The following is a 13,208-nucleotide window of genomic DNA, read 5'->3' as shown; positions in this document are numbered from 1 at the left end:
GGAAAACCAAACTTACTGATTCTTACTTCTGGCTTTAAATCTACCATGTTGAATTTTGTTCCACTCCCATGATTCTGACAAAAACCAGGATCACAGAGTGTATGCTCATAGTTTCCTGTTTCCTAGATATATTTTTTTTTTCAGAATGCAACATAGATCTTTCTATAGCAATTGATATTTCAAGGCGCACGCAGCCAGTACCCACAATGCTTCTGAAACAGAGACTGCAAGCATTCCTCCCCAGACTTCTACTACAGATGAAATCACTGCCAAATACCAGCTGTAATGCTCCAGTTGACATTGGGTTCAAGTTCCAAGTATTGGCACAGAACAAACAATTAATCTTTGACTCTGGTTTTGAAGACTATAATGAAGAGATCATCCAGAAGTTCTTAGAGGCACAGACCACTGTGGACACCTACCTGAATGCAGACTTCTTGCAGGCACTTGAGGAGAACTTCTTTAACGTGACCTCTGCTAAAGTTAAGGTAACTTAATGGTATGATCTTGGAAAAATTAGACAGTTTGGTATTTACAGACTCTGATGCTGAGTACTCCAGGAAGACAAATAAGTAGCTCAGGAATAGATGATGCTAGTAAACGGAATCACAGAATGGTAGAGATTAGAAGGAATCTCTGGAAGTCACCTTCTTCAACCCATCTGCTCAAGGAGGGTCAACTAGAGCAGGCCGTCCAGATGGCTTTTGTGTATCTCCAGGAATGGAGACTCCTCAGCATCTCCAGGCAACCAGTGCCAGTGCTTAGTCACCCTTGTGTTTTCTTAAGTTTATATAGAACTTCCTGTTTTTCGTTGACCTAATATAACCTGATATATCAGTTCCAATTTTCTAGGCACTCCTGTAGTGAGGTGGTACCCAGAACACTTGGCTTAATACATGTGATGATGAGTATTCACACAGACAACCTTCTTAGATCTACCATGGAATGATTTTACTTTGGGTAGTGGAAAGTAGTTTTCTTTCAGGGACTCTTATTCCTGAAAGGAAACTGCTTTCTTATTCCTGAATCTGCATCTTAGTCCAGAATAGTGACAGCTTGAAGCAGAAGTCACAGAAAAAGGTCATCTGACAAATTTGTTTACAGAAGTTTGTTCATGTCATTAACTTGTCAAATAATTTCAAATAACAAAGCTGAGTTCTACTTACAGATAACAGATGATCAGGAAAATCTGCCTAGATGCTGCAGTTAATTCATCCATCTTGAAGTGAGGTGAAGGAAAAAGCATAAAGCTTCATCTAATCTGTTCGGAAATGAATAGGGATTCTTTCAACCTGGGTTCAAGAAATTCAGATCTCATTGAAGTGTTTCAGAATCAGTGCCTTGACAATTTATTCTAAATGAGGCACTGACTCTGTAAAGCACTGAGCAAGTCCTGTAGTAGCTGTTTGAATATTAGCGCTTACTAAGGTCTCCATGCAGGAAGACCTTCCTACTAAGGAAGGACTGGTTAGTTCTTGCAAAATACATAAGGGTTTTCCTCTTCCAACTTTATTTTCACTTTTGTAAAACACCGATTTTAATCTGACATGGAGTGAGGAAGCCATATTACAAATTCCCCTGCTTTCAGATGAAAGTTGGCATTCTATTTTTTACAGTATTTGCATAGGTATGTGTGTCTTATCAATTTAAGTTGTCATTTGGTGTATATTTAATGGAGTTTTTTTCCAAAGATTGCTTAAAATGTCTGAACAGGGAACGTGACCACACAAGATTTTGCTGCTTCTGAGTCTCAGAGAAAGAATTTGTTTGACATAAAAGTAAAAGCAGTGCTTTTTCCCTCCTAATTGCCAATTCTGGAGATCAGCATCAAGCAAGGCTTCTTTCTGCTTAGGCATTATTACTATAAATAAATATGCTGCATATCTCAGCATTTTACCAGTGGATTAATATTCCTCCCTGAAACTGCTTAGGTACAAATTGAGAGTACAAGGCTTTAGAATGCACATGAAATCACAATTTAATCTTCCTAGGATCCTGAGCAATAACATGCTTATTCTGTAAAGATTATTAGTTATAAACCTCATCAGGGACCATGATTCTCTGTTGGTTGAATTTCTTCTTTTCTTTGTTATTTGTTTGCTTAGCAGCAAAAAAGCTGGACCTAGTTCCAGCATTTTTAACAAAACATGACTTGGATGTGTTCCAACAAGAGCTTGATATAAACAAATGTTTTGTAAACATAATAATATATCTTTACATATATTTACATATAATGCCCAAAGTAACACCCCACATTCCCTCTTCCCCTTGTTTTTAAACTGGAGATCGTAGGAAAAACAATCAAACCCAGGCCTACAGTGTTGTCTCTAACAACCTGGGATGTGTTTGCCCATCTCTGGTCCAGGTGTCCGCTGCTATCACACAGTGCTTGAACAAGTGTAGTATTTGTACCAGTGCCTCCATAGTGTATGCTTGGGAACTTACCAGTTAGGTCTAGCTTAAATTCTTGTCTCCTACCTGCTTTAGTACAGAAGTGGGATGTTTGGTGTGGCAGTCACTTCATTTGCTTTTGTCATCTGTGGAAAAATTTACCTTAACAAAAGTAACGGAGTTTGCATTGGTAAAAGCTGTGCCTTGCATAGGGAATGTAAAATATGAAGGGTGGGAGGGAAGAAGCTCTAACTGTGCTTGTCCACTTGTTGGTCAGAGAGCTTAGGAGGATTTTAAGTCATTACCATTGGGGAAAGGACACAGTTTACCTGTGCAGCTTCTTTTTGGGCAAACGAACCCACTCTGTGAGTGGGACCTGAGAAGTCTTCTGTTGAAGAGGGAGGAGAGAAATGAGAAAAGACTGATAGGTTGAAGGGGAACGGTAAGAAGTTGTCCTTTCCTCCATCCTGGAAGAGACTTAGTTATAGTTGTTTGGCCTGAAAAGATGGAAATGTAGACAATACAAATTATTAGCATCCTGAGGTGAGTGAAACCTCATGTCTTAAGAAGGAAACACAGGGCAGAGAATGGAGCAGGGTGATGTACTGCCTGTGTGGAAAGGGCAAAAGGACATAAATATCTGCATGGGGTGAGGATTAGACCCAGAGAGGATGCACTTCCTGGTGTTGCTCAGTTGACAGCCAACGGGAGCTGCTCTTGCAGATACGGGAAAATTTGTTGACTCTAAATTCTTCTCCACATTCACATGTATGAGAACTCTTCAGACATAAGAGAAAGTTTTTCAGTAGGTAAGTTGTAAAAGAATTTTTCTTTTACCTCGCATGCTAAGAAGATGACACATATAATAGCCATTCTATGTTCAGCAAGAAAAATCCCTCAAATGGAGGTGCTAGCAGGGAAGAGCAGCTTTTGTGTTTTGTTCTCGTTGTTCCTCACTACCATTTTCCAGCACACATTTCAGATCTACCACAGTGTAGTGCAATTTGACCATCTCATAGTCATTTCTCCATGTGAACTATATTTTTTACAAAGACTGAACTTTCAGTCCCTTTGCAATTGACTTGGCATTACTCCCTTTCCTGACAGGTTCTGTTAGTATTTTCAGATGGGCTGGATGATTCACTGGAAGACCTGAAGAAAGCAGCAGACTCACTTCGCTTTAGAGGTATTATTACAGTACTACATTGATGCTCCAGCCTCCTACTACCAAAGGCTTGATTTACAGCTCCCTCATTGCAACTTTTCCATGTAACACTGCCTCTCCATGCTCATGTGGCATTGCCCAGGAGTCCCTGGCAGAGTATTCCCTTCTCCATGTGAAGCAGTGTACATGATGATATGTCACTATTTGGCAGATGACACCAGAAACATGCCTAGGGGGCAGAGGTTCTAGTTTCTGGAGTCCAGCTCCAACAGCTGGAGCAATTCAGGACAGACCCCTTTCACTGGTGGGAACAGCACCAGAGGTTAGATACAACTCTGACTTCTCTAGGAAAAAGCAGGTTTAAGCTTGTGTTTGGGCACTGAGTAGCAGGCTGGTCTGACAGCTGGGGAGAGAAGTCAGTTGGAAAATTACTGGTCTGGATTTTTCTCTTACACATTTTTCTCAAGAGATTGCTTTCTTTTAACATACTGTGTTGAAGTCACGAAATGTAAGTCCTTTAGGGAATTGCTGTTATTCAAGTTTATATTGTTAGTTAATAGTATGTTTCAGGTATTCACTAATTTAAATCTGTGCTTATGTCGAAGGTCTTGATGCACTTCTATTAGTTGGCCTGGACAATACACAGAACTTGACTGAATTTTGGGAAATAGAGTTTGGCAGAGGGTTTGGATACAACGAACCTCTGAGTGTTGGGTTTGCAGATATTGCAAACATCTTGCAGAGAAACCTTGTAAGTCCTTCTGTGATATTAAAAAAAGAGGGGGGGGGGGGGGGGGAAGGAATCAGTCTTTGTTTTATTATTAATATATGTAAACAAAATGTTTCTTGTAATTTTTCAGGATACTGTTGCAGAAAGAAAATGCTGTAAGGTTATTTGTAAGTGTCTTGGAGAAAATGGTGATCGTGGTGTCCGGGGAAGTCCTGGAAGGAAGGTAGGAGGTCTAAGATAGACATTACATAAGAATTGCTTCATTTTTCAAAGTGTTTCTGTTTTTTGTAGTATTTCAGAGCATGCATGCATGTCTCCATAACATTTAATGTTAGGACAGATAAAGGAGTAACATGAAATGGGAACCTTTCTCTGCTGCATGCTTCTATGCGAAAGTATTTTTGTAATGAAAATTATTTGTGCATATAAAAATCATTAAGCACTCCTCTGCACGAATTCATCAGAAAATGAGGGGGATTAAAAAAATTAAGTGTAACTAATCAAGAGGCTTATTATCTATTGGGAACGAGTGACTTCCAAATGACAAGCTGAGAGTAGAAAATAATCCTTTTTCACTAGGTATGTGCCTTATCCTTTTGTGACTGGTTATTCCAAATATCTTTTTCTGTAAGTCTGTTTTCATCCAAAAGGATTGCTTCTTTTAAGATTTTAAATTGTTTAAGTATTTTTGAATATTACAGATATCACTTCTTCTACAGCATGCTAGTAGAATTCCTTATTAAGGTTTTTAATATGTGTAATCTCTATTTGACTGCTATTCATTCCATTCTTTCTACTTATTTCAGGAGCATGTGAGATAAATGATATCTGTAGTTCGCACTCTTCAGTTATGTGGTTGCAGTTAAATGAAGTTTTGGTTATCTCTTAACAAAAGTATAGTTTTCTAATACTTCTTCATAAACCAATTTACCAATTTCTTCCATTACTCTTGTTGATTTTCTTACACCTTTCTGTTTAACTAAAAGGCTAGATTAAGGTGCTTAGACAGTGTTCAGAATGTAGACATAGTTGTTTTGCAACTAGAAATTCCCTTTGTTCCAGTTTCTCTCTGCTCAAGTTTTTGCCCTAAAGGTATGATATTTGCATGACTTCCAACACAAAGTTGAAACGTTCCCATGTGTTTGCAAAGCATTGCAATAACTTTGTCCTAACAAGTTTCCAACTCCTTATATTTTTCATTTCACCTTAGAATTTCATTACTGTGTAATGCTTCCTTTTCCAAATCACTACAAAGATGTTTAATTTGACCAAGTATCCCAATGAGCTTTGTTAAGCTATCAGAGAGTTTCCTGAAATAAAAACCTGACATTTTATATTAAACACTGTTGTTTCCTTGGGTTTGGGGTTTTTTTCACAGCCGTGTCAAATACATAGGACTGTACAGAGTGTCTGTGTAAATGCAGGGAGCCTGCCCTCCTCGGCATAACCACATCTAATATTCAGGGAATGTTTGTATCTCTAAGTGCAGAATAATCTGATAGAGATGAACCCAGTGTGTTTGGAGAACAGTGTTACTTATCTTTTAAATTTTCGTTTTTCAGGGAAGTACAGGTTATAGAGGATCTCCTGGCCATCCTGGTGAGGAAGGTGGGATTGTAAGTAAACATTTATCTTCCTTCTATGATGATGTTAGTTGGTGCCTGAGCCTGTCTACGCTTATTCACTGAGTACCCATCAATGTTAACCCAAAATGTATTAAAGGAGCAGGTAAATACACAGATCTGTTTCTCTGTGACTCTGCACCTCACCACACATAGTTACTCACTTAAAAAAACAACTCACCAAATGTGGGCCAGTTATTCAGTTAAAAAAACGAACCCACCTTCAAGTACAGGCATTTTAGCTGGAGATTGGTAATGCAGTATAAACATGGCATGATAGTGAGAGTGAAGAACCAGGTGCAACTCAAATTAGTAACTGATGTTCTCTTATGGCCTATATGAAAATTTCCATGTGACTTGTATTTGTGTCCTTAGTGCACAGAATGGTGATATAGGTCTGTCTTTCTTTAGTCTTATGTGATGAATTAACCAGTAATTATCATTGTATGGATGACATTGAACATTTTCTTTTGTTTCTTAGGGGGAGAGAGGCCCAGCTGGTTTCAGTGGGACTCAAGGAGACAGGGGATGTCCAGGTGTCAGAGGCCGTAAGGCAAGTATTTAACTTTGAAACATTTCCTGATGTTGTTTCCCACAAACCTGTTTTTCTGTGCTGGGAACAAATCCCTGTGCTGTCTTCCTGAAGCATGGATGGACAGCAAGGTCCAGCTGTAAGAATGGCAGACTTTGTTTGCTGTCTCATTTTGAAAGGTATTTTGTGTAACCCAGGCGTGGTTGAGTGGTTCAGGATTTTGCTGACTAAGCAACTTGATGGTGATTTTTCACCACCAGCTCCCAGCTGGCCTTAGTTAAAGCTATAAAGCTTTATGGAATGGGAATGAAAATGAAGCCTGTACTGTCTTCCCAGAGGAAAGGAGTAAATCCTATATGTGGCAGTAGAGGGTTTTACAGTAGGGACTACCAATACTGAGCCCAGCATACCTCTGCACATCAAGCTATTTTGCCCTGCTTCTCAAGCTCAATAAAAATACTTTTACCAAATTTCATCTGTATTTATTTTCAATTCCAGGGGGCAAGAGGCTATAGAGGAAGTCAGGTATGTGTTTTTGTGTGTGATCAATTTTCTTTGGGAGCAATGTTCTGCTTCCTTTTAAGTCCATGTTACTCTGTAAAAGGAAATTATCAACAAAGAAGGAAAATAGTGTAAAAATTTCACAGCACTTAATATACTTTTGCTATGGTTCTGTAAGAATGGATTTAAGATTCCTATCACATTAATCAAAATCAGCAGTCATAATTGTATTTTTATATGACTGCAGTCATAATTGATTTAGTCTAACTGATGGGAAAAGGATTTATTTACTGACTAGTTTGATAATCTGTTAAGGTGGTAATTCTGGTCAGCTGAATTTCATTCTAATTGTTGAGGAAGAGGAGCAGAGGGAAAAAAAGGTTGTGAATAATATTTATTGGGGATCAGACAGCATTTTCACTGGATCATTACTGACATATTTTCAATATCCAAACTTCTCTTCAAACTGTTTTTCATCTCATCTGCTAATATTGCAAGTCTGCTTGTTTAACCTTTCAAACATACCTGTTCATCAAGGAGATATGGTCACCAACTCGTTAATAAAATGTGAAGCCTGGAAGACAATGATCTATAACAGTAATCCTTTCCAAGCTACAGTGATTAAAATGAAATTAACATGTATTGAATGCTTTGATACAAAACCACTTCTGAAAAAGACTTGTGAGCCTCCAACACTCAGAAGATGTTTGCCTCCATAACTGAGCAGCTGCGAGAAAGTTCAGAGAGTGTTTCTGAAACCTCAGCTCTATTTAAAGTACTGCTCTGTACTAACTTTTTAATCTTCTCATGTATTTCTCTTTCCTTTTCAATTTTCTCCTGTGTTCTCTGAAGTAATTTGCCCTCCTTCAAATATCCAAAACATCTGATTATAGAAGAGGGAGACTACTTGCTGATGATTTCGATCTGTCGAAGTTAAAAAGTGCAGTAGGAGATACCAGGCACACAAACCATACTGAAATCCAGTGAATATGTGAATATCTTCATTGTTGTGTCATTATTTCCACAAACTTTATTTTAGCTAAAAGTGTGAAACTTTCAACACACAAAAAATGTGATTCAATTGTGCTAACTCAGTAAGGCTGAGGCAGTTTATTGAAGTTATTGAAGTCTGCAAGGCATTTTACTATAGCTATTTGGAGAAAAGGCAATACTGAATATTTAGTGGTATGAAGTTTGGCTCAGGTTTTCTGAGGTCGGAAATGACTGATGGAAAAAATAACACTTCAATAAAAGTCATGATTACTTAATGTTCAAAATTTTTCTGGAATGCTTATTCAAGAAATTCTTGTTTGTGATGTATAAATCTTATCGAAGTGTACAGCCAGCTGTTTTTTCTTGTAGTAGATACAGAACTGTTTTAAATGAAAGAAGTTCTTCCTCAGGAATTTTAGCTTGGTAGTTTTGCAAAGTCAATTTACAATCAAAACCTACAAAGCAATTGTATCTGTTGCCTCTATCAGAGTGAGACTCCTGATGGTTTTAACTTGTTCTTGTGCCACTTACAGTATTTATTGAATATTATTTCAGCTTTCTGACTAGTTGTCTTTGCTAAGTTAATTTCTTACTACAAATCAAAACACCACAGTTAATTCCTTCATTTCTGTCCTAAAAAAGAAAAATGGAAGAAATTTCAAAATATCCTTTAAAAATTGAATGTGTTATTTGGCTGGGTCTGAAACATTGAGGAGCATACATAAATGAAATAAAATTCTCACAGTTATAACTTTATTTAGATGCCTCACACAAGCTAACACTGCAAACTCCTTAAATATTTGTTAATTTTATTATAATTTTTTAATCATGGTTATTCTTCCTGGTTTTTCAATCCACTGTTCATGTTATAAAACTATGCAAAAAAGAAAAAAAGCACAAAACAAACACATATAATGGTTCAAATCAGCATTACAAGGTTATCAGCATGATAGATCAAATACTAGTAGTTATATTTTGGAATATATTTGGATTTTGAAGGTGCTGCAGTTGGGAAAAGATCTGAAAGCTAAAAGAAGGAAAAGCAGAATTTAAATCTATATAAATAGATTCTATATAATAGATTTCTATATAGAAATCTATAATTTAGATTTCTATTTAGGTTTCTCTTTTTATTTCTTATTTAGGTTTCTCTTATTAAGGGTCCTTAACCATTAGTTGTTTTATACATTCTTAATTCATTAAAATATGAATTATTAATTCAAATTTATAGTTATTATTCTTAATTATTCTTGCTAACTGTTAAAGACCACAGATCTTCAAGTTTCCAAATGCAGGGTGAGCACTTCTTTCCTCAAAGAGACAAGTGGACTAATGCTAACTGGTTTTTTTTTTTTCCTTATTACTACAGGGTGAACATGGTGAGAGTGGATTTGATGGCACTGATGGAGAGCAGGTAATCATTAGTTTAAATGTGCAGTGCTGTTAAAGACACCAGCTCAGGGTTCAAAGGTACAGATTTTGTGCCTTGAATGGGTTTTAATGCTGAACAGAAATTCTGTTGTTGGGTGTTTAGAATTTCATATCGGATTGAAGCGGGATTCTGCCAGACAAAACTTGAGAACCCGATTTAGCAGAAAGAACAACCATTAATTTTTTTCTTCTTTCTTTCCTCTTTCTGAGTCTAGGGAGAACATGGATTTCCTGGACCTTCTGGAGACAAAGGCAGCAGAGGAAAATGGGTGAAGTACCGTTTACAGTAATGCTTACATTTTATTGAAACATCTTTCCAAAGTGTAATGCTGTCTGTAAAGCCTGTGAGTTGTTTTTAATAGCTGCCTGTTCTCTAATAAGCTGTCACTCCTGCTCTAAATCAGCATAGCTCCACTGACTTCAACAGATCTGGCCCTCCACCGCCACAGATACTATTTATACTTGTACCTGAATTGTTTGTGCTCTTTTTGTGAATTTAGGGCATAAAAGGCCCCAGAGGAGAACCAGGTGAACGAGGAGAATCTGGTCTAAGAGGAGATCATGTAAGTGCATTCCTTTATTTTTGTTATATTTCACTGATTTGCACCTCGATTTTGGGATGGAGATGTCTGAAATGTGATTTGAAGAGTTTTTCACAGTCCTAGACAATGCAGTACTCTTCAAGGAGAATGGTGTATTCTAGGAGTTCTGAACTTTTTTAGATGTAGGTGGACTGATGTGTTTTGATATGTTGCTTGGAAGGAGGTTTTTAAGCCTCAGGTCCCATGCTTGTTTCATGAATTTTTGGTTGGTTGGTTGGTTTGTTTGTTTGTTTTTACCAGAGGCAACATAACTCCTGAGGCTATTTATCATCGAATCATAGAATGGTTTGGGCTGAAAGGGACCTTAAAGATCATCTAGTTCCACACCCCTGCCATGGGCAGGGACACCTCACACTAGACTAGATTATCTGGTGAAAAGACCAGGTGGACTAGGTCAGTCTTCCCTGTTGGTTCCCACCCTGCAGAGGAATTTTAGATCACTTGAAAACCCTGTGCACTGACTCTTGGTTAGCAATTTATAATGATGCAAAGGCAAGTTACTTCTTCATGTTCACATTTTTTCCTTGCATGCTCAAGAGACCTATATAAATGCACTCCCTGAGGACTAAAATTCCAGTGCAGACAGCACACTTCTTGTGTCACAACTTTGTCTTTTCACATACATTTCAAAGACTTTGTTCCAAACAATCATACACTGTGCTAACTCCTGTCTTTAATGCTTATATTGAAATGTTGAGGTGTCATGGTAATTTGCCTCTTTGAGAGATAGAATTTCACCTGATCTAGTATTAAGTGGCTAAATGGAACTCCATTCTAGTGTAACCCCCCATCTGAAATTCATGAGTTATTACCTTAACTCTATTAACTATATTGAATCAACCAGAACAGTTTCACATTTTCAGTTTAATTTGTTGCCCATTAGTAATTTTGCTTTTAATCTCTGAGGAAAAGAACTTTGTGGACTTTGCAGAACTTCCTATATAGTGTTCTTACAAGCAGCTTCATTTAAAATAGCCTTTTTAGTTCTTGCTGTCTGCAATTACAAATCTAATTAATTCTATTTCTGTATCCTGCCTCTGTCGCCAAAGTAATAAAGGTGTGGTAACTGAAAATGCTGAGGTTTCCGTTGATCTTTTTCAGGGAGATCCTGGAGCTAACAATAATGTTACTGGTCCAAAGGGTGAAAAGGGAAACCTAGCACCACAGGTAAGCATGTTGTTCTATTTTGTGGGGAGAGGATTTGCATAATTGCTGATTTCTATTGGCTGTCCAGTGACCCAGGAGGTTTTTGTTTGTTTGCATTTTGCCTTTAGTGTTTGTCTGCAACACAGAAAGCCTCAGGAACTGCTTGATACAGTAAAAAAAGAAAAAAAAAATTAAAAATGTTTACAAAGACTATGGAAATATTCTCATAATATTATATTCTCATAATATAATATAGAGCTAAGGGAAAATATGAATTTCATATAAATATATTATTCTACCACAAATTTACATCAGTAACCTGAGAAGCTTCAAGATATGGGTTGTAAGGATACTGTTGAGAATCATGCTGGGAAAAATGCACAGGGTACTAACAGGCTGTACTCATTTTGTTACAGAACTGCTATTGCCTCAGGGTGGTGGGTAAACTTCATTTTGATCTGTAAATAGAGTATAAGAGCTAGGATATGTCCTTTTATAGTCATGTTTGAGTTTTTAGCAGGTGTTTGAGCAAAACTGCAAGAAAAGAAGCATAAGAGAAAAGTGCAGCTTGCGTTGCCATTACACTTTGTTTGGAAAGAAAAAGAAAAGCTGATAAGTAGTTGGACAGTAGTACATAAATGGTGGTGAATGAGAGCTTAAGTGGGTGGCAAACATGTGAGAAAAATCCCCTATTTTAGAAGTCTGATTCTCTCTGAAAAAGTAGGGTTGTACGCACACATGTATGTCTATGTAGAGTGTGCTGAAAGCAGTAGAAAAACTCTGAGGGTTACTTTTTGGAGAGTAATTGGGTTTTGATGACTCTTTGGAAGCAAATCTCATCTTATGTAGTCCAGCTGAAAGGCTGAAGTCAACAAAAATGATTTCAAGGAAGCCTTGACTTAATATTGGCTGTTAGTAATTGGAAATCCCAAGCAGACATGATCTGTGTGGTTTATAATTTTTGAATGGAAATGATTTGCAGAAAGCAAGAATCAGCATTAGTATGACACAACTGATTGCAATGAAAATACTTAGAAGAAGAAACAAAGAAGGAATGTATAAAGAAGAATGTGTATGTACAAGAAAAAGGAAAGTGTTTAAAGAGCTTGGTAATTACTTTGTTTTGCAGGGAGACCCAGGCCCACATGGAGTCCAAGGAGAGCAGGGTGATGCTGGCCTAGATGTAAGAATAGTAATCAATATGGGGTGAAAATAACTGACAAAAGATACAGTGGGGTTCCCACTGTAAAACCCATTTTTTGTCTTCTTCCTGTTATCCCACCCTTCAAACTCCTGCAAGGAGAGGGAACAAAAATCCTCTTAAGTTTTCATAGTGAAACGTATTTGGCTTCAAGTTTAGTAGCTTATATATATTGCAATGTGTTTTCTTCTCTTTAAAATCAGGAATTTGCATTCCTGTTAATTTCAGGTCTGATTCGTATGAAGTCACAAGACTTAAACTCCATTTATTTTTCAGTGAACCTTAATTGCTTCATGATTCCACCCTAGATAAATATATCTCTTCTTTCTGCCCATGACTACAAGTTTTCTGTGTCTGTTCAAGCATACAGATAAGCTCACTGGCAGCTGAGCTGCTCATTTTTAGTTCACTGGAGCCTAGAAATTGTGAAGGCCCCTCTTCTAGGCTGTCAGAACGGTTGCCTAATGCCAAAGTCTGGCATGATCACTCCTCAGTCAGGCTGCAAAAACATCCTAAAGGCCTGCGGTGATGTGAGGTTTAGCAGTAGCATTCACTAGAGCTGCTGAGCAGTGTGCAGCAGGAAGTGGTGCAAACCTCTGGTCTCACAGGGAGAGAAGAGGGCTTTTGTTCTCTTCTTACAGAAAAAAAGCCAAAGGGCAGCTGACTAGGAAGATGTTTTCCAGAATTTTGTTGAAATGTCTTCCCTCTGCACTCATTAAGGATCTAAAATCTTTTTGCATTTTGGAAAGACTTACTCGTGTAAGAATTTCTGTCCCAAATCCACCCTTTTCTCATTTTTTTACCGTAAATCTTTCTGTGAAAATAATCTCTTCTTTCTTTAAGCTGTATTTGATTTTATTGTATATATAATGTGTTTTATGATAAACAGCTGTT

The 13,208-nt window shown here is 37.5% G+C and overlaps 1 protein-coding gene across 1 annotated transcript in view; it reads left to right on the top strand.

Annotated features, from left to right (window-relative positions):
• LOC125334382 (collagen alpha-4(VI) chain-like) overlaps positions 1-13,208 on the top strand; it is a 69,612-nt gene that overhangs the window by 31,100 nt on the left and 25,304 nt on the right. Inside the window, exons 3-14 of the mRNA XM_048321193.1 lie at positions 145-488; positions 3,499-3,577; positions 4,162-4,307; positions 4,417-4,509; positions 5,849-5,902; positions 6,390-6,461; positions 6,939-6,965; positions 9,304-9,348; positions 9,581-9,634; positions 9,866-9,928; positions 11,069-11,134; positions 12,243-12,296. Coding sequence (XP_048177150.1) covers positions 145-488; positions 3,499-3,577; positions 4,162-4,307; positions 4,417-4,509; positions 5,849-5,902; positions 6,390-6,461; positions 6,939-6,965; positions 9,304-9,348; positions 9,581-9,634; positions 9,866-9,928; positions 11,069-11,134; positions 12,243-12,296 — 1,097 coding nt within the window. The remainder of the gene's footprint in view (positions 1-144; positions 489-3,498; positions 3,578-4,161; positions 4,308-4,416; positions 4,510-5,848; positions 5,903-6,389; positions 6,462-6,938; positions 6,966-9,303; positions 9,349-9,580; positions 9,635-9,865; positions 9,929-11,068; positions 11,135-12,242; positions 12,297-13,208) is intronic.

Source organism: Corvus hawaiiensis, chromosome 1, assembly GCF_020740725.1.
Source record: "Corvus hawaiiensis isolate bCorHaw1 chromosome 1, bCorHaw1.pri.cur, whole genome shotgun sequence".
In the NCBI taxonomy this organism is placed as follows: Eukaryota; Metazoa; Chordata; class Aves; order Passeriformes; family Corvidae; genus Corvus; species Corvus hawaiiensis.
This window is presented reverse-complemented; position numbering and strand designations above follow the sequence as displayed.